Source organism: Geotrypetes seraphini, chromosome 16 (assembly GCF_902459505.1).
Source record: "Geotrypetes seraphini chromosome 16, aGeoSer1.1, whole genome shotgun sequence".
Taxonomy (NCBI): Eukaryota; Metazoa; Chordata; class Amphibia; order Gymnophiona; family Dermophiidae; genus Geotrypetes; species Geotrypetes seraphini.
The window spans coordinates 42,015,129-42,037,443 of NC_047099.1; the positions used below are offsets into that span (position 1 = coordinate 42,015,129).

General features: G+C 43.0%; 1 protein-coding gene across 2 annotated transcripts in view; it reads left to right on the plus strand.

Moving 5' to 3' along the window:
- Positions 1 to 22,315, plus strand: part of NTRK1 (neurotrophic receptor tyrosine kinase 1) — a 58,719-nt gene that overhangs the window by 29,015 nt on the left and 7,389 nt on the right. For both annotated transcript variants that reach the window (XM_033923127.1, XM_033923128.1), the window contains exons 9-14: positions 1,345 to 1,403; positions 2,378 to 2,480; positions 11,807 to 11,953; positions 14,527 to 14,657; positions 16,026 to 16,198; positions 21,186 to 21,426. In XM_033923127.1, the coding sequence (XP_033779018.1) occupies positions 1,345 to 1,403; positions 2,378 to 2,480; positions 11,807 to 11,953; positions 14,527 to 14,657; positions 16,026 to 16,198; positions 21,186 to 21,426 (854 nt within the window). The remainder of the gene's footprint in view (positions 1 to 1,344; positions 1,404 to 2,377; positions 2,481 to 11,806; positions 11,954 to 14,526; positions 14,658 to 16,025; positions 16,199 to 21,185; positions 21,427 to 22,315) is intronic.

Sequence of the window (22,315 nt, forward strand, 5' to 3'; positions counted from 1 at the left end):
TGTTTGCTGTCCCCTAATGCCAGTCTTGCATGTCAGGCTGAAGACACAGACTAGATTGTGGTCCTGTGAGCATGGAACCATTTCTATGAATGACACAAAATAAAGCACCAGGGCCTGATGTCTTCTCCATAGATCTTCAGCTCTCTGACTCTGAACTGTACTCCTTCTCTTTCTGCTTTCTCATGTAGTATCCTTATCCCCCATGGGTAAGTATTATTCATCCCATATTGTTTATACTGTATATGTTTTACATCAGTTGTTCTCGACCCCCATTCTTGGGACACAAGCAGCCAGCTGGTTTTTCAGGATATTCACAGTGAATTTGCACGAAAGAGATTTACAGATAATGAAGCCAGCGAATGCAAATCAATTTCTTTCCTATTTATTGAGGATAGCCTTAACCATGACTGGCTGCCTGTGTCTCAAGTATGGAGTGGAGAACCCATTCTACATGCATGATGACACCTCAGTGTGATGCCTGCTTGGATGTTGATCTGTCCTTTGGCTGTTGTTACATGTATCAAATTATGCCTGCATGGAGATCTGATGAAGATTCACCGTTCAGCTGTTTGTGCTGTATTCCTGCTCCGTAGTGCTTCTACTCTCTCCTCTTACCTAGTAGATTTCCTCACCCAGTGTTCTCTCCAGATCCTTCCCTTCTTCTCCCTTCCACTTTGCTTTTACTTCATGATAGACTCATACACCGGACGTGGCAAGAAACCCTTATGCGGGTCCTGATTGGCTCATTCTGCTCATAAGAAACAATCATCGCCTGTAGATAAGGCAGCAACAGTTTAGAAAGCCACCCCTCCGTCTTCTATTTGTGGCCAAGCCAGAGGAAACAAGAGAGGGGTGGATGGATGGGGCAGATGCTGATCACATTGCCCTTTCTGCTCAATGAGGACTCACTGGCACCATCTCTGCTACACTCTTCTGTCACAAGAGCCCAACTGAACTTCAGGGATCCTTTCACCATGAGGCCACAGTGGGGTTGCTTTAGCCCTCCGTACCTCCACTTTTGAATGTGGGATGACCCTGGTTTTAATAACCTGAGGTTTCAAATTCAGTGTGAGTTGTGCAGGAGCTTGTAAGGGAGAGGAGTAGGATAGGAGTGTCAAATTATCCTAGATTACCAAAATCACAAGGTTGTCAATGTGTGTGTTCCCCCCCCCCCCATTGGGTGCCTGAGATGTTTGAGGACCGTATGTGTTTGTCTCTGCCTTGAGATGGTCCTAGCTTAAGCAAGAAGGTATTGGGGGAGGCAGACGGAAGTAGGGGCAAACTAGAGTTGTTTCTTTTTAAGCTTGTGATATCAGATAATTTCTTTGAGGTCTCTCCCTGCAGGTGGAGGTAACAGCACTTTTGGGAACATGGTTGAAACCGTGGAGGAGCATACCTTTGGCGTGAGTGTCATAGGGTGAGGTACAGAGAGAATTTGGAGAAACACTGGGATTCTATGAAAGTGACTAGTTATGTTGTGGTGGGGGGGAGGGGAGGGGGGAAGGTCAGCCAAAAAGGTCACTATGCCTCATTCAAATTTGATCAAAGCTGAATGGAGGGCAGACTTTACAGCATCATTGCATCACTACTAACATGAAAAACGGCCTAGAAATCCAGCTCAGACTAAGGGAGGAATGGCTTCAACTCATTCAGCTCTTGCGTTGGACACCTGCTGGATTGTGTGTTTTCATCGATTTTTGTTCATCCTTGGAACATGCATAGTCAGTGGTGTAGTAAGGAGGGGTGGTTCACCCCGGGCACTCTCTTGGTGAGAATGCAGGCACCCATCCAACTCTCCGCCTCCCCACTCCTTCCCTGCCCACCCACTGCCATGCCGCTTCCCTTCCCCCATGCCTCTGTAACGTTCCTGGCGCAAGCAGCAATCCCCAAGCTGCTGTCGCGCCAGCGTTGGCTCATCCTCTGATGTCACTTCCTGGACCTGCGCCTAGAAAGTGACATCAAAGGAAGAGCCAGCAATGGCAGCTTAGTGGTTGCTGCACGTGCCAAGAATGTTCCAGAAGTCCGGGGGAAGGGAAGCGGCGTGCATGCGGCAGGAGGGGGCAAGGAAGGAGCATGTGGGGGGGGGGGGGGGCCTCTCACTACGCCACTGTGCATAGTATTTCCATGCTGCAGAACTTCAGTCCTGCTGAAAAATGAATTCTCCATAAGTTGCGACTCGGTGCCAAAATAAGAACCATCCAGAAAGCTTGGGGTTCATGAGGAGTTGAAGCCATGTAGATGTCTAAAGAAGGGTGGTATCAAAAGTTCAAGCGACTGCAGTTAGCATGGCCCTACCTTTCTAGGTTTCTTCTGCTCATGGGTAGAGGTTTTCCTCTAATGCCAAATGTATTTCATGTGGCTGAATGTTTCCTTACAGGTTTCTGTGGCAGTGGGTCTAGCAGTCTTTGCCTGTGTATTCCTCTCCGCCATGCTCTTAATGTTGAACAAGTGCAGAAGACATTCAAAGTTTGGAATCAATCGTAAGATCTTATTCTCTCATCTACAGATTTCGCTTTTCTCCCTTCCCTTCTTCTCTCCCTACTCATTTCCTTTCTCTCTTGCAAAGTGCTGTGGTTGCTTTGGTGTCTTGAGTATATAGACAAGTCGATCAAAGAAGCTTTAGGTGCCACGTTTTTACGCTGGACTAACTTAATACATTTGTGACCAGCTTTCAAGAGTTATCCTGACGAAGAGAAAATTTCTAAAATAAAATCAAAAAGAAACCGCAGAGAACAATGTACAAGATTCAGAAACTTTTGTTAAAGTCAATAAAATGTTGTTTTCCAAGGGTTGACGCTCATTTACATGAAGACTGATAGAAACATCGCAGTCTGATAGAAATATCGCCTGTCATCCATGAATTTTATGCAAAACCGTTGTATTCCACATGGTTCTCCACTAATGAACTACTGAATAACTCGGACCCCTGAAGAAGGAGTGTTTCTCCGAAACACGGACCGTGTTGGGTCCGGTCTTCATGTAACTGAGAGCCAACCCTTGGAAAACAACATTTTATTAACTTTAATAAAAGTTCCTGAACCTTGTAAGTTTCAAGTTTCAAGTTTATTAAAATTTGATGGTTCGCCTATTAAAGCTAAGCGAATTACATAATAAAAGAATTATTGCATAGGACAGTAAAACAAGTTATTGTACATTGCTCTCTGCGGTTTCTTTTTTGGGTTTTGTTGCTCTGCAGACATGTTGGATTTTTCTTTGTTTTGCCTTGAAGAGAGAACTGAAAGTCGGTCACAGATGTAATAAAAAGTCACACCTATTTTTTCACCTGTTCAGGGATGTGACTTGTTTGACGTGACACGAGCAATGTCAATGTAACATGGCCTTCATTCTTTGTTGACTGCAAGGACACCGTGAGTTTGGTGCCAGGGAGGATGGGAATGTACAGTCGGTCGGCACCCTGAGGCAACTGATAATGCGAAACGTTGGCCGTTGTCGGTGTGATACATTTTTTTCTGTGTTTGTCTTTGCATTGCACAGAGCCATTAGTCAAATGTTATAACTATACATATGAGGTTTTCTACCCGATTATACCTACTTCCTGGTCTATGTAAGGTGGAGGGTGGGCTCTGAGGCCTTTTCCTCCTATGGTTCTGGCTTTTATATATATATTTTAGTTAGCCAGATTGTACCTGCTTTTTGCTCTCTTATAATAGAAATGTGTGTGAATGTTTATATTATAATTTTCTATTTTCTTATGTTTGGTTTGGAAATGGGCAATGTCAATAACATTTCCAATGGTTTCATGTTGTCTTTTGCCCAAAATAACAGGGGGAAAAAAAAATCCAAAATTTCAGGTTTCCTTTCCTGGATCATAAACCATGTGCACCTTTTAGAAAGAGATCAGCAAAACAAGAGAGGCTGTTCTGATCCGCAAATAGTGTCGATTGCAGGAAAAAAAGAGCAGACCCCAGAGTAAAGTTCTCACAGGAAATGCCTTTACTGGGCTGCTTCAGGCAGGGTACTAGATTTTACGTTAGTAAAATCTGGACCCCTAGACCCGCTCCGCCCCCCAGCTGCCTGTTCATCAGGTAGGCAACCACGCATGCATGGATGTGATATGATGATGTCAACGTGCATGCACGTGTGCACATAACGTCACTGTGTTGTGTGCGCGGATGCCCCCTCCCGACGCGATTTCTTTTCAAAACCCAAAGTGCCAGGTTTTGAAAAGCCGTCTGGACTAGGGTTACCAGACATCTGGATGGTCCAGACGGCTTTTCAAAACCCGGCACTTTCCCTATCTGTCCCAGCTGGGGCAATGGAGAATTAAGTGACTTGCCCAAGGTCACAAGAAGCAGTGTGGGTTTGAACCCACAACCTCAGGGTGATGAGGCTGGAGCTCTCACCAGTAGGCCACACTCTCTGCATAGATAATTATAAGCTTACATGCAAAATTGGGTGACCCATCAAAAATGCGCCGGACTTTGGCGCACCGACAATCTCGTGGCGACATTTGCAGGCAGGACATATGCTTGCTGCCGCTTCCGTGGCTTTTAAGCCTTTCCAATAGCGCTGTGAGGGGGTGTGTGGGGGGGACCCCCCACTACATTTACAAGTCCTCACCCTCCCATTGGGGTGGAGGGGAGATAACCCCCCCCCCCACTACACTGAAAACTCCCGAACAGCGAAAATAGAAAGGAAAATGGGGAGTTTTCAGTGTACTTGAGCGCGAGGACTTGTAAATCACACATCCTCTTACAGCGCTAATGAAAAGCCTTAAAAGCGGCGGAAGCGGTGGTGGGCGTATGTCCTGCACGTAAATGTCATCATGGGATTGTTGGCGTGCCAAAGTCCGACGCTCTTATGAAGGTGTACCCAAAATTGTGTACATACTAGCCAATATTCAAAATTGCTTAAGTGGACAGGAACGGTTAAATAGTATTTTAATGCCTAATTGCAGACATTCAGTGAAAATGTGTGGCCCATCCACCCTTCATCTAAAGTCTGCCCCTCCCACCTATAAAATACATATATTTACAGAATAGCCATTGGTGTGTATAAGCCTTGTACACATATATATGTGCTCATAGGTAACTGGTATTCTGAAATGTATGTATCTGGCATTTTAGAATTGCCCTCTTACTGCTGGATGGGGAGGGGCAGCTACTGAAACACAGGGTGATGGATTATGCCCCTGAGTAGGCTACTGACCCCTGGCAACACACAGTGAGGAATCCCTGCTGTGAAGTTTCATGGCAGCCTACATAGGGCCCCTCAGCCTACAACACCTGGTATTCCCAGGTCGCCTCTCATCCAGGTACTAGCCAGACCCGATGTTGCTTAGCTTCGAATAGCAAGAGTGGGCCTAATTAAGGTAGCCAGGCTGTATGCATGAAAATACAGGAGGCTTTAGCAAACTACAAGAGTTTTGGAGCAATATGGCCGCCCTTTGACCGCCGAGGCACCTGGAACCCAGGCGGAACAATAATTAAAAAGAAATGCAGAAAGCATCCCATTAGTAGCGACACCATGAATCTGCATCTTCGACTAATGAAGCCGAGTAGAGGGGGGGGGGCAGGGAGTGACAAAAGGATTCAGGAGCCCCCCTCCCCCCGCATTTCATTAGTGTTTGTTTCCCTCCCTTTGCCGGGTAGTAAAGCAGCTGCTAATTCACTTTTGGAATTGATTCAGGCTGTAAGTGGATTTGATCTGTCTGCTTCCCCCAGGGGCTGAGGACGGGTGGGGAGGGAAGCGAGGCTCAGGAGTGTGCAGTAAATACAGCCCATGCCCGTCTTATACGATGACATTAAACTCTGCTGATGGTGATATTCAAAACTCTTTACTTTCCACTTCCTACCTGCCTGTTACCTTTTATTTTCTATGCCTCCTCTCCCCTCTTTCCCATCACTTCTTGTCTTCCCTCTCTACTTGACTTCTTCCCTTTCTCCCTCCTCTCTCCATTTCCCTCTCTTTAACCACTTTCTACCTATTCTTTCCAGCCTTCTCACTCACTTGTTCCTTCTTTCATTTCTCTCTCTTTCCCTTTCTCTTGTTCCCTCTTCACTTCCTCCCCCACTCCCACATTTATTATTTTCCAACTCGACTCCCTTTCTTTACCCTCCCCCACTCAATCAATTTGTTTTTACCCTGGAAAACACAGTCTCACATTACTGAACGGTCACGGAAAAGCACTCTTATGTCTGCTGCTAGTCACATGGTTCATAGTAAAGGCAATTATATGTTAGCTAACGAGGGCTCCACATTTTGCGAAATTTCTTCATACAGTCAAAAATATGTTTTTTAGAGGGCAGGACTCCTCTATCTATTAGGCAAGACTAGTCGGGCAACTGAGGTAGCAACTTCTTGGGTCAGTAAAGAATATAAGAACATAAGAGTTGCTCTACGGGATAGACTGAAGGTCCATCAAGCCCAGTACCCTATTTCCAAGATCCCAAAAGAGGAAAATAGATTTTATTCTATTTAGCCTAGAAATAAGCAGAGGATTTTCCCAAGTCCATCTTAATTATGGACTTTTCTTTTAGGAAATTATCCAAACCTTTTTCCAAACCCTGCTAAGCTAACTGCTTTCACCACATTCTCTGGCAATGAATTTCACAGTTTAATTACATGTTGAATGAAAAAATATTTTCTCTGGTTTGTTTAACTTTACTACTTAGTGGCTTCATTGCTTGCCCTCTAGTCCTAGTATTTTTGGAAAGAATAACAAGTGATTCATCTCTACCTGTATTGCTCCAAGCAATATTTTATAAACATAACGTAACATAAGCCTTTATTTATATACTGCAAAATGCCTCTCGCTTCTATGCGGTTACATAAATGTGAGAACAGGAAAAAGAAAAAATTTAACAATAAGTAGTTGAACAATTTATGTGAAGTAGTAGGGCACATTGAATTTTTCAAACTGTCCCAAACTGTTTGAGTTTAAGTGCCTAAAATGCAGTAATTAGGCCTATGTGGGAAAGGATGAAAGATAATAAAGTTCCAAAAGGTTAAAAAGAAAATTTCTTAAAAATGGAGTTATAAATCAGCAAAATAATAATAAACCTCTCTCATATCTCCCCTGAAGGGCCCATAGAAAAGTTATCCCATCCCCTTTATCATTTTTCTTGCCCTTCTCTGTACCTTTTCGAATTCCACTGTATTGTTTTTGAGATGTGGTGATCAGAATTGCACACAGTGCTTGAGGAGTGGTTGTACCATGGAGCGACACAAAGACATTACAACATTTTCATCTTTGTTTTTCGGTCCTTTCCTGATGATCCCTAATATTCTATTTGTTTTCTTAGCAGCCGCCACACATTGAGCTGAGGGTTTCAACTAGAGAATGAAACGGGGACAGATTTTTCCCCGTGAGTTCTTTTCCTGTCCCTCCCCCATTCCTGCAAGCTCCGTCCTCATCTGCACAAGCCTCAAACCCTTTAAAATCATAAGTAGAAACATTCTAGAACTCAGATTGTGATGTCATAATGCCTCATTCCACCAATGCCTAAGCTCCGTCCTCATCTGCACAAGCCTCAAACCCTTTAAAATCATAAGTAGAAACATTCTAGAACTCAGATTGTGATGTCATAATGCCTCATTCCACCAATGCCTAAGCTCCGTCCTCATCTGCACAAGCCTCAAACCCTTTAAAATCATAAGTAGAAACATTCTAGAACTCAGATTGTGATGTCATAATGCCTCATTCCACCAATGCCTAAGCTCCGTCCTCATCTGCACAAGCCTCAAACACTTTAAAATCATAAGTATTCGAGGCTTGTGGGGTTAAGGTAGAGCTTACAGGAATGGGGCAGGAGCAGAGCAAAAGATCTGGTTCAAGCATGCATGCATAGACGTTCTAACATCCACAGGAGTTTTTTTGGAAGCCGATGAGGTGATCTCCCTTTCAAGTATTGCCTGCATATGTTTTACACTGGCGGCATAGGGGGATCTGACTAGTCACTGCAGCAGTCATATAAAGGACCATAAACCTGATTAGTAGCGAGTAGAGAGAAGAGTAATTCACAAAAAGGAACTTGTTTAATGATTTATAGAGAACATTTTGTCTACTGAGGGGTATTTATGATTGGATATTAGTTCTCTCAGTATCCCGCATATAAGTTTCAGTGAATCCCACTATTTACCATTCTCCATTGAGAATATTGACCATTTAAACCTACTCTCTGTTTTCTTTCTTTTAGCCAGTTCTTAATCCACAATAGGACATTACCTCCTATCCCATGACTTTCTAATTTCCTCAGAAGCCATTGAAAAGTGTCCGTCCTTTATTTTAGCAACACCATTTTGCAGGATTGGTCCAGTCAGTTATTTTTAGCTCAGCTGGAATATTGCAAATCTATCTATGTTGGTTTAAGTAAAGTGGATCAGAAAAGGTTACAATTAATACAGAACACTGCGGTATGACTAATTTTTGGAAAGTCAAAATTCGAGCACGTTACTCCATGGTTTAAGAACTTACACTGGCTCCTGCTTCGTTACAGAGTTCAGTTTAAACGCGCTTGTATTGTTCATAAAATTATTCATGGATCGTTTGACTCTGATACCTTTAACCTTAAACTCCTCAAACATTTTGGGTTGTAGAATATTCATATACGTAAGTTGTCTTTTTCTTTGGTCAACCAGCAAAATTGCTCGATCTTTTTTCTTCCTATTGACTGCACTATGAATGACCTACGGTCTTTAAAAATATGATCATGTGACTCCATTGGCTGCCGATGGAGGCTTGTGTTTTCTTTAAGTTGGGTTGCTTTTGCTGTAAGGTTATGTATGGTACCGCTCCGTTTTATATGGTTAATAGATTCTCTCTAGCATCGTATAAAAATAGTAGAAAATCTCATGCCCTGTTTACCTGTAAAAGCAAGAAATTTCCGGACCATACTTTAGCATTCCAAGCAGCTTCACATGACGGAGAATTTCGATTGTTATCGCTTGGAGCCTGTTCTTATAAACATTTCAGAACTCAACTGAAAACTTCTCTCTTTTCAAATTACTTGGTCAAATAATGTCTTTCTGTCATTCTTAAATTGTCTCTAGTTTATAATCTTTTGTAAACTTATGGTTACGGGGTTAAGAAGCCCGATGTTATGTTCCATTCAGATACGATCAAGTATTTCTTTTCAGGTTATTTGTAAAACTTTACGAACTATCCTTGCACCTGACAGAAGTGAAAAGAAGAGCTGTTGCAGCGAAGCCATGTGCAGAGAGAGGCCCGAGTTCACCAGGACCATGCAGACTGTCTTGCTCCTTGTCCTCCCCCCCCAAACACTGTCCGATTAGTTTTCCCATGATCAACCGGCTCGGCAGCCATGAAATCGCATTAGACACTAATTATTTTATAGTGTTACCAGTGATTTGGGCCGTTAAGTCAAAAGCATCCTCTTTCAGTCTGACCCCATCCATCTCTGAGACTTCCTTGATGGCTCACTGCAGTGATCCCTTACATTCCATTTTCTTTCCTTATTCTCCTTCTATAGGTTGGAAACACGTATCTTTATTTCTCTATCAAACTTTAGCCGATGGGGCAATTCTATAAACTGGCACCAAGATTAGGCACAACAAAAACAGTAGCGAATGACACAGGGCCAAATTTTTCCCTGTCCCCGCAGGAACTCAATGTCCCTGTCCCATGCCCACAAGTTTTATCACTGGTCTTGTCCCTGCCCCATTCCTGTACGCTTTAGCGTTAACCGCACAAACCTCAAACATTTATGGTTTTAAAGTGTTTGAGGCTTGTGCAGATGAGCTTGCAGCAACGGGACAGGACAAGAAAATGAGTTCCTGTGGGGATGGGGAAAAATTTGTCCCTGTGCCATTCTCTAGTTGAGAGCAGTCGAACAACAAAGTAAGGATGGAAAGATGCTTCCACTTGGGACTTCAAGTGCTCAAATCAACAGAAGGGGAGGGGGTGGAGAGGAGGATGACTGCCTGTACCCTTTATAAAGACCGTGTCTGGGGTGGACTGCACCCCCCCACACACACATACACACACCCCACCCCTTACTAAGCCAATGGTTCCATCCTGTAATCAGCTTCACTGTGGTTTCCTCCCTGTTTTGGACTGTGAAGATTGGTCTTTCTATTTCTTGTTTGCTTGAGCAATTTTTGAAGCATCCACTTGAATGTTTAATAATGCTGTCCTACCCCAAAAGTTGCTCACAAAGCCATCAATCTGCTCCTAGAGACATGCCGAGAATTGGAGATTTGTTAAGGACGTTAAATATTTGTGTGAACTTCACTTTATTTTCCCTCCTTTCTCTAACCATGGCCTCTACTGGTTTTCAGATTCTTCCAACGGGGAAGCTTTTACCTGATCTGGTAGACAAGGTGGTGACAGTACTGAAAACATGTAGGGTAAATCTTGCTAGTTATATGGAAAGATAGGCGATATTAGTGAGGTACTGGACAGCAATGAGTTGAGACAAGTAGTTATGAACTTTAAAACCTCTAACAATATTTTTAATGTATTTGCTAAATATTGTATCTAAGGCCATAAAGAGCAACGCAGTAGAGGAGGAGATTATTTCCTGCTATGCACACTGAGACGTGCTCTCTTGGTGCTTTATTCTATTTGAGATATGCCTGTAAATGTCTTTTTAAGTATTTGGGGAATAATTATCCCCCTCTTTTACTAAGCCGCGGTGGAAGTTTCTATCGTGGCCCGGAATTCTAAGAGCATTGGAACAGCATTGACGCATTTAGCTCTCCAAGCAGTGGTAGAAACCTCTGCCACAGCTTAGTAAAAGGGGGTGGGTGGGTGGGTATGTCCTTGATGTCAACAAGTCATTGATTCCAGATGTGTCCTCTGGTACTCCTGTTGAGGATCTAGTTAGCTGAGGTTTGCTTTGACGTGCTAGTTGAGAGTTAAAGTAATTTATTATACCCCCTTTTGCAAAACTGCAATAGCGTTTTTTAGTGCAGGCCGACGCGCTGAACGCTCCACGCTGCTCCCGATGCTCATAGGAACTCTGTGAATGTCGGGAGCAGAGCAGAGCATTGAGCGCGCCGGCCTGTCATGATTTTGTAAAAGGGGGGGTTAGTTTGACATAAATTATTAGCCTTTTTTTCTTACTCCCTTGAGATTACTATTCTGCCCTCCAATAATAGGGGACTCATGGAATTTTCCTTTTCCTTTTCTTCTTTGTTTTCTAGAAAGATTTTTTTTTTTTTTCCTTTTATACTTAATTTTTCCTGTTAAACAAGAATGTTTATCCTTGCTTATTACTGCAAATTTCTAATGAGAGGAGAGTGACCCCAGCTCTGAGCTCTTTTGGGAAGATGGGATAAGAAATAAAAGAAGAGGTTTCCACACCAAAGTTGGTTTGGGATCCCCAGCGTGAAATATACAACCTCTCCTTCTTGCATTCATTATATTACATCAGGACTGAGAGGTGTTAGAATGCGGGATAGGAATTATTATTTTTTTTCATCATTTTTATGTGCCCTGTTGCTTCAGGTGAAACTTCAGTATTGCCTTGCCATTGGTCATTGTCTTAGGAAATATGCAAATGAGATTAATATCTGTTGCTCTTGCGTTTTTATTTAGTGTGACTTTATAATCGTAGTGATTTAATAAATATATTTATTAGCTCCAGGCCATTCAAGACAGGCTAATCTAGTCCTGATTTTTACTCCAAGTGCATCTATGGACTTATGGTTGTAAAGTCTCTAAGAAAAATGGGGCTAACACCAGGACTGGATCATCTAGGTATGGACTGACCTAGAGCCATCTGGTAACCCTATGAATGGCAATCTGAGGTGAATAATTTTACATTGGGTTGTATTGATTTTACAGCATATCTGCGGTTCTTTTTTGTTTTTATTTCCGCAGGGGCAGCTGTCTTGGCCCAGGAGGATGACCTGGCAATGTCGCTTCATTTTATGAACTTTGGATCTAGACCCCTATCATCTACAGAGAGCAAGCTGGAGGGGCTGAAGAACAATTTTATTGAGAATCCTCAGTATTTTTGTGATGCCTGTAAGAGACTGTTCATTCCTGAAGTCCCAGCTGCCTTTCAAATCACCCAGCTCCCGTTTCCCCTCAGCCCATTGCTTTTGAATGATTATTACAACTGAAGGATACCAGGAGAGTTGATGAAATAGGAAGCTAAAAAAAAACCTCTAAAAAGCCCAATGATGTCAAGATTCAAGGGTGTGGCTGCCATGTAACTTTAAACTAGAGAATGGCCCAGTAACAGATTTCACCACCGTTCCCATCCCTGTGCTTAACCGTGGGAAACCATCCCCGTGTCATTCTTTAAGGAGAGAGGGAAGAATCAGAATACGAATGAGCCCAGCCACTGACCCTCAAGCCTTGCATTGAAGAATGCTGGTGTAGAAGGACTGAGGTTGAGATGGACACTGGATGGTTAGAACATAAGACCATAAGCGTTGCCATAGTGGGATAGACCAAAGGTCCATCAAGCCCAGTTTCCAACAGTGGCCAATTCAGGTCCCAAATACCTGCCAGAAATCCGAAGAGTAGCAACATTCCAGAGCTGAGATTGTGATGTCATAATGCCTCACTCCACCAAAGCCTAAGAGCCAACCTCAGCAGTGATGTCACAATGGCTCGATTGTCCTACACTTGGCTCACATAAGAATCAGAGTCAGAATAGGCCCAGCCATTGATCCTCAAGCCTTGAATTAAAAAATGCTGGTGTAGAAGGACTGAGGTTGAGATAGACACTAAAGAATGACACGGGATGGTTTCCTGTGGTTATCTGCGGGGACGGGAACAATGATGAATTCTGTCACCGTGTCATTCTCTACTTTAAACCCATTGAGCGGTATTTTAGAAAGGATGTTCATATCGTGAGACGGTCAGGCTAAAACATCTCAAATTCCGCTAGTATTGTAGAACAGGATCTCCTCACACAGAGCCTGTTCTGAAATACATGAAGAAATGGTTTATGACTTATTTAAAATACGAGGGGCCTCTGAATAGTTCTCAGCCCCCGCCAAGAAGAGAATGATGAGAAGCCATGAAACTTACAAGTTATTCCAGACTTTTCTTGACATTTTTCATTTCCTATCATTGAAATGAAAAGTGTCAAGAAATAACTTGTAAGTTTCATGGCTCCACATTATTCTCTCCTTGGTGGGGCTGAGAACTTTTCAGCAGCCTTTCCAGATAAGACACAATCAAACCCATTAAATAAAAAATGATAATCAAGACTTCTCCAGGATCTAACCCTATACCATTCAAAAGAACCGAGCTACAAGTTAACTCGTATAAATGAGTTTCTAGATCCTTTTTAAAGGCCGGAAAGGAAACCAAGACTCTTATAGACTCAGGAAGGTAGTCCCATAACATAGGGCGTAGAAAAAAGAATGCAGAGTTACGTGTTGGTTCATAGTTTGCTTGGAAGGTAGAGGAATAACCAGGTGATGAGCATGAAAAGATCAACGTGAACGAGATGGAGTGTGAGCTGTAATTAAATTAGAAAAGTAGGCAGGGGTCAGAGAATGGACATTTAAGGGTCAGCTACGTGTGACATGAACACCCATAGTAGAAAAATAGGGGCTAAATACGATATATTGTCTAGCACTCAAAAAAGCACTATTCCGTAAGCTATGCTTAAAGTTAGGCAAGGGTTATAGAAATAGAGCGGGAACCGTGACTAGCTCTAGCTGCGGCCATTTTCACCAAGGAAAACATGGTGCATAGTGTTGGATCCAGCCTCCCCATACTGTAGACTAAACAGTTTAAAAAGATAAGTCTAAATTAATATAGAATTCACTCGCATTGATAAGAGCATAAGAATTGCCGCTGCTGGGTCAGTCCATCGTGGTCCATCGTGCCCAGCAGTCCGCTCACGCGGCGGCCCCCAGGTCAAAGACCAGTGCCCTAATAATGTGAATTAGTCTTTAACCCTTTCAGGACCAAGGGACATATTTGTCCCATAACTTTAAAATCCTATAAATTTTGATTGGGATAGTCTACAGTTCTAAATTTGATATGTACGGATTCCATATGATACTGCCTTTATGTAAACAAACTGGTTCCGACATTCATTCATTAGCATCGTTGCCAGATTGACGAGAAGATTCACTTGCCACACTGTCCATAAGCCAGAAGTTTGATTTTTTTTAAAAAAAATAATGATATTTCACAAAAAAAATCAATTTTTTGGCATCTGCAAGCCCTTTTTACCATAAAAATGTCGTCAAAACCACAAAAATTGGCCTACGATCCTTATGGTCCTGAAAGGGTTAAAGCATACTATTATTAAATGAGCAACCCCCCCCTCCCACACATACACACACACACCAATTGTCGTGTTCTTCTGTTTGTAGAGAATAGCGTTCGCTCTTTGAAAATAATGGGCACTCAACGACATTATTCCTGTAATGTTGAAATGGCCATGAAAACCCCAACTATTTATTTATTTATTTTTAACATTTATAGACCTTCTATATCTAGGTGGTTTCCATGTAAAAACATACATAAAATGAAAATGAAACTTCCCCTGGAAACTGACATGAAATACAAATGTTCTGGCCATCACGCCTAGTAATAACGCGTCCTTGCTATCTCCATGCATGCAGGCGTCCATCACATCAAGAGGCGTGACATCGTGCTGAAGTGGGAGCTCGGAGAAGGTGCTTTCGGCAAGGTCTTCCTGGCAGAGTGCTACAACTTGACTTCCGACCAAGACAAGATGTTGGTGGCTGTCAAGGTAATTCCCATGTGTGTTGACGGTTGCACTTTAGGGGAAACCAAGTTCTTCACGAAGAACAGAGAACTGGATATTTTCCATCTCTCCACATCTTTCCTAGCAGAATTTGCAGTGATTCCCTATTCTTTGGTTTTGCTCCTTCTCTGCTTTTCTCCATGGATTTAAAATGGCAAGATGTTGCAGTTATCTTGTTCTAAACATCTTCAACATATTTTTTTAAAGTACTCCAAAACTTTTGTATGGAAAACGTGTCCAGCTCACATTCTCCCTTTTCTCTTGCCCTCTTTCAGGCATGCACATATAAAGCCCTGGTTTTCTGTTAAACATTATTGAGTTCACCTTCCTTTAAATCTATGCTTCTAGCTCAGAAGGAACATGCCAACCCAGCGTGACTAGCAGCTGACATGTTCTCCCTGCCTTCCTTGATTAGCCTCTGATCTCTTCTGGCTGAAATCCAGATGTCCTAATGACATCCTCAGGAGGGTCCTCTGAATCCTACCTGTAGGTGCCAATGTTGGGCAATGTCTGGGAGTTCTTTTTCTCTTCCCTTGGGTTGGGGGCCGTCAATGTTGGCTTCATAGAATCCTGAGCTCCTGAGGAATGGGGGAAAGCACTGCCACTGACCCATTGATAAATGTGGTTCTAAATGAGTGACAGAAATCCGACATCACAGGTGGTGTTAGGGAAATCCTTTCCAAGCTAGTACAGATCCTTCTTCGGTTTAAAATATATCTCAAAGGCAATGGATTCATTTTGCAAATACTTGACAGTAATGAACCTCAATCAGAGTATGTGGAATATAATCTCAGTCTCTCGAATTCATTACTAATGCTCAATGTACAGTAGTACTTGCATTATTTTATTTATTGGGAATTATTGACCGCCTTTATGAAGAGATTCACCCAAGGCGGTGTACAGCAAGTATAATTCAACATAAAACTTACAATTTTATTAACAGCATGATGGTAGTAAAAAAGAGCAAATATAAACATAAGTACAATTAATGAGAAAAATCAGTAAATTGAAACGTAATAATAGGACTACCATGAAACAGTTTCTAAAATATACTTAACAGCATTGAAATTCAAATTCATACTAAAAGGGAGGCATAATACTTACGAAGTGTCTAATATGCACAAATCAGAACATTCAAATAACAGAGATATGCTGCTAATGCTTTTCTATAAAACAGTTTATTCTGTGCCTGACGGCCTGGGGGGGGGCGGGTCGGGTCCAGATTTTCCTATGGAGTGTAGCCTGACCCACCTCAGGAGTTTCCACTTTGAAGGGACTGGATATGGGGCACTCAGGTTGGTAATGACATAATACTCACCTTTTCCCTTCGGTTTTATCTTGGACACGCTCCAGGCCCTAAAGGAGGCAAGCGAGACGGCACGGCTGGACTTCCAGCGAGAGGCGGAGCTCCTCACTGTCCTTCAGCATGAGCACATTGTCAAGTTCTTCGGGGTCTGCACGGACGGGGAGCCCCTCATTATGGTGTTTGAGTACATGAAGCATGGGGATCTGAACCGCTTTCTCAGGTGAGAGACCCACGTCCCTTCCCCCTTTCTCTAATGGTGTGGCTCCCTTCTCAATGTCTTTCTTGCGCCAAAACCACCGTATCCTAGGAAATGAGAAAATGAGACGGGGCAATCCATGCAAATTACATTAGGATTAGAGGGAACTCTGCACTTGCCATGTGTCACTTGAATGATGGGAGTACAAGGGTGATAACGAGCAGTGGGCCGATCCGTGAAGCTGCCTGGAAAGATAGGAGTCATTGAAAAGCAAATAAATTGCAATTACGTCTTGGGCATTGTGAATTAATGAATAAAAAATGATCCACAAGATAATCAGGTGCTAAACCATATAAGACTTTATAGCCTATACAACCAGACTTAAATCTGACTCTGGCCTCGACTGGTAACCAATGTAGTCTTTGGAAATAAGAACAGATTCACCACAGACAGCAACGACACACATAGTCAGGCTACACATAGTGACGTACATTGCCAGGGTTTCTATTGTACTCGTAATTTTTCACTCCCAAACCTCATGGACTTCCAGGACAGTTTAGGCTGTTCTGCTATTATGTTCAGTTTTTTAATATTGCATATATTTCACACAACGTGACATACAAAGAAATAATAGGTCACATCAATGGGAGGTAGCTGAAAAGTAAAACAACATAATCAAGACATACAAATATTTTGAAATTTATCCCCCTATCAGCCTTATGTTTTTTTTTTAAATATTTCACCTCCACCCTACTATACCCTCTTTTTCAATCTGTAATCTCTCGAGATGGGTAGGATCAAATTAAACATACCTTATAGAATTCAATGTTGCCACACATTTGCAGGGAAACAAAGTTACTCTATCTTTCAATTTCAGAAATTCTCTACAACGCCTCTGTGTGGTCCTGGACACATCTGAAAAAAATCCAGACTGAATGACCACAAACAGAGTGTCTTTTTTTATTTTTGGAAATATGCTTCCAACAAATTATTTTTCTCATGTTCAGTTGGCGCAGCAAACTGAAGGGTAGCCCTTGGTCAAATGTAGGGTATTCAAACTGAGTTCCTTCGTTAAACCATCGCCAACTGTCTCAGATTGAGGCACAAAAACATACCAACCTTCAGAAATTTGCATACTTTCCATGTTATCAAATAGCAATATCTTTGTCAAGTATCTACATAATGATATCTCTGGAGACAGAAGGCAACAAATTTGAAAATTCAGTAACGTCCTAGACCTGGTACAATTTTCTAGAAATTGTAATTGGCTGTAGATTACCAGTCTCTAATAAAAGTTAAGAAGCTGATTGAACATTATAGATGTAGATATTTGTATCGGTTTGGCATCCACTGACTTTGATTTTAAATCCATCTCATGAAGTTTGTCAACAGTCCGCTGAGAGAAATTGCATCATTGCAGAATGGTTAACTTTATGCACTCTTTAGTCCTTACAACAACTTGCCACATATCTTTTAAAGTAATATCTTGAGAACGATCCACTGCTCTGGCTAAGTTGAGACAAGCTACCATGATTGGAACACAGATGGTACATGATTCCATTGAAGAGTACCCTCTACATCAGTAGATACGTTCCCCACTGGAGCTACATCATTTTGTGAAAAAGCCCCAATAGGGTATGAAGGAATAAACGGAGGGGACGGGGTGGAATGTCCTCCTTCACTTAATGAAGCACCAGAGACAGACAGCTCATCTGAAACAGGAGATGGTTATTTCGATTGCATGTGTCTATCCACAGGGCCTATCGGCTTAGGAGTGCTTGTATCCTTTACCTTGTTTTTTTTACATTTTATCATTGTATAACAAGAAGAAAATACCTTCAATAAAGAAATACAAGGCAGATTTCTACTCCCCTAGATCATTCCAGGCTTCTTCTGGGCTCCCAAGGGGCCTAACATGTCCCTTGTGGCACACCCCTTAGGGTATGCCCCATGATTGCGCACCATGGATGCAGCTTACTTTAAAAGGTGTTTCAGTGGCAGATGACATCTGTCGCAGCCACCCTGATGTCTCAGTTTTCTCTCCCGGAGGGTGGGGAGGTGGAGGCACGACACACACAGCAAACCACACACTGCTGCCCCGATGTCTCGGCTCTTTCCCAGGAGGTCCATCAAGCATCAGCGACTTCCTGTCCAGTTTTAATACAGACCTTGTGTACAGGTTTCTGGTATATATTTGAAAATGCTACATAAGAAAGAAGAGCAGATAGAGACCTCTCAAATCCCTGTACACCAAGGAGATCCTGAAAAGTGAACTGGAAAAGCTTTTTTTTTACAACTAGAGTACATAAGAACATAAGAACTGCCATCTCCGGATCAGACCCATGGTCCATCGAGTCCGGCGATCCGCACACGCGGAGGCCCAGTCAGGTATACACCTGATGTAGTTTTAGTCACCCATATCCCTCTATGCCTCTCATAAGGAGATGTGTATCTAATTTGCCTTTGAATCCCAGCACAGTGGATTCCTTAATAACCTCCTTTGGGAGAGCATTCCAGGCGTCTACCACTCGCTGCGTAAAACAGTACTTCCTGACATTTGTCCTGGACTTGTCCCCCCTTAGCTTCAAACCATGTCCTCTTGTCCGTGTCGCGTTGGACAATGTAAATAATTTATTTTCCTGCTCTATTTTATCGATGCCTTTCAGCATTTTGAACGTCTCGATCATGTCCCCTCGCAGCCTCCTCTTCTCAAGGGAGAACAGTCCCAGTTTCTTGAGTCGTTCCTCATATTCCAAGTTCTCCATACCTCTTATTAACTTCGTTGCTCGTCTCTGTACCCTCTCCAACAGTTTTATATCCTTCTTTAGGTTGGGAGACCAATGTTGGACACAGTATTCCAAGTGTGGTCTGACCATTGCTCTATAAAGCGGCATTATGACTTTCTCCGATCTACTCGTGATTCCTTTCTTTATCATGCCTAACATTCTGTTTGCTTTCTTTGCCGCTGCCGCGCATTGTGCCGATGGCTTCAGGGTCCTATCTATCAGTACACCCAGGTCCTTTTCTTGTTCGCTCTTACCCAGAGTTGCGCCTGACATTCTATACTCGTATTCCTTATTCTTACTACCTAAATGCATTACTTTGCATTTCTCCACGTTGAACTTCATCTGCCATTGCTTTGCCCATTTCTCTAACTGATACAAGTCGCTTTGGAGTTCCTCGCTATCCTCCTGCGATCTGATTGCCCGGCATAGCTTTGTGTCGTCTGCAAACTTAATGATCTCACTGGATATTCCGTCTTCCAGGTCATTGATATAAATATTAAATAGGATTGGCCCAAGCACTGAGCCCTGGGGCACACCACTAGTCACTTTCTCCCAGTCTGAGAACTTCCCATTTATGCCCACTCTCTGCTTTCTGTTTTCCAACCATTTGCCTATCCACCTTTGTATATCTCCCTCTATTCCATGGCTTTGTAGTTTCCTGAGAAGCCTTTCATGTGGAACTTTGTCGAATGCTCCAAATGAATCTGAGGGGCACCATGAAGGAGTCGGATCATAAGGGTCAACTGGTCCGATCCACTGTTACTCTCCCATACCCAGCTCCTGGAGCTAGCAGGCCTTCATTTCATTAGGACGTGTCTCCTGTTAATTACGAGCTGCTCCCTCCCTATTATCCCCTGAAATTGCTGCTCTTCTCTTAACTCTGTCACCTCCGCTCCTCTTGCAGGTCTCTCCTCCCCCTCCCAGCCTCTTCCATTATTGCTCTGCTTCTTTCAAGCAGTCTGCCCTTTTCGGCTAATGCAGGCATTTCTTTCAATATTGATTAGATTAGCCGTCTGAGAGGCTTAAATAGAAAAAGATTGCCCATCAGCTGGAATAAACAGAGACTTTTCAATTGGCCCCCCAGGTATTGCTGACAGATGATGTGCTGTCAGTGGCCTCGCTTAGCCTGCGATGCAGGGAGGCACAGATCCCGGGGCAGAGGCTGCATCAGAAACGCGATGGGAACTGCCACCCAACTCAGGCAGCAATCACCAACAATCATGGAATGGAGGTAGCACTAGTGCTGAATTTTGGCCAGGTTGCATATGGCCTGAATTCAATTCATTTCTTCCCCCCCCCCCCTCTGGAATCTGGCTGATGCAAATGCACAATTTTATTCCACAGAGTTTTAAGGGTTCCACCAAAGCTTAGAGGCCTTGTGGTGCAACTGGTAGGCCACTTGCCTGTTATGCCCAGACCCGAGTTCAAATCCCACCCTGGGATTTCGGTCAGGAAGCCAGTTCAACCATCTTCCATAACTTGGTGCCGCAATGGGGTGCGTTTGTGCCAATTTTCTGATGGCACTGAGGAGTGCCTAAGCCATTATGAAGCACTAGCATAAAGCCACTTTTGCGCACCAAATTTAGGCACGCCCACATCGACCATTGGCTGACATAAGTTGGCGCACTTGCAATGCATGTAACTGATAGTATTCTCTAAGTTGCATACTCCTCTTGGTGACACGCCCATAAACTGCCAAGTGTAACCCCCCCCCCCTCCTGTGCATATTATTGGTGCCTCTGACACAGGTAAGGAGTGTCACTCGAATTGGGGCTCTCCGGATTTGAATTTTCAAGGCTTCTCTCAGATATTGAAATGTTTTTGATGTGTGATTTGAAAGGCATGTTTCCTTCAGGGGGGTTATGGGTTTAGCTTTGCTAGAATCTATTATTTTTTAATAGCTCTGTCTTTATTTTGTACTATTTATCACTTTTGCTTTTTTATAAAATGGTACCTTCCATCATTAAAGAGGGTGCCCCTTGTGGGCCAGTCTCAAACTGTAAGAGGGCATCTCACTCAGATAGGCCACCTTGTTCATAGAGAGTGTGACCTTTTTACCTTGTTCTCATAGGCTGTCAAAGGAGCTTGTGATCTAATTATGCAAATGCACTATTCCCATGTGGCTATATTCCTATATAATGGCTCGTAGTGCCATTGCTGGTTGATATTTCCATACAGAGCAATAGATCTACATGAATCTTGTTTTGCAACCTTCTGTGCCACAGATCCCATGGCCCAGATGCCCGAATCCTTGACAACGGAAATGGACAATCCTTTGGGCAGCTCAGCCTGAGCCAGATGCTGCAAATCGCCACACAGATAGCCTCGGGCATGGTTTACCTGGCCTCCCTGCACTTTGTCCACCGCGACCTCGCCACCAGGAACTGCCTGGTGGGCAACAACCTGGTGGTCAAGATCGGCGACTTTGGGATGTCCAGGGACATCTACAGCACAGACTACTACAGGGTAAGTCAGCCTGTGAGAAGAAGGGACGGGCTGTCATTTGAAACAGATGTCATCTGCTGCATGCATGGATTTCCTTCCTGCCCGATGCAATTTCAAGAGGCTTTTCAAAACCCGGATAATGTGCCAGGTTTTGAAAAGCCGTCCGGGGAAATCCGGAGTTTGTAACCCTACATAAACTATTTATGCAATTGGGTACTAAAAACCAATCACTGGCTTTAATTGGACTTAATTAGCACTAATTTGAATTTACACATGTTTGTGCCTACATGCTATTGTACAGCACTCTGCGTCCAAAGGCCCAGATTTTATAAATGACACTGGAAGTTAGACAACTAGATCGGCACAACTGGATGATTTAGGCACCTAACTTAATTTTTTATATTGTCATAATCAGCGCTGATAATTGAGAGCGCCATTAAGAACCAATTAAAAATATACTGCGGTAGGTGTCTACACTGAAGCGCTTACCAACAAGAAGGTGTGATTAGGAGTGGTTTGAGGGCGGAGTTTGGGCATCCTTAGACGCATTCACGTAGGCCAAGAAAACTGGCAAAATTTATTTTTATTTATTTATTTAAAAATTTCTTATACACCGCAAATCTTCAAATTTAAGCACTTTATAACATGGAATAAATATAACATCAAAACACCTACCGGCACCTACAAATGCTTAGTTGCTGCTGGGTGTGGTTCTATAAATGGCGCCTAGCGGATGATTGACAAGCGTGCCGAAAGGGGCCTTGGAGTTAGATGCCATTTATAGAGTCAGGGCCAAAGTGTCTTGAGTGCAACCCGAATGAGGTTGTGACCATGGAAAGAACATGGCTGGGTCAAGGGCATTCCAAAGATTTAGACGCATTGTTATAGAATACCAGGGTTATGCTCCCAA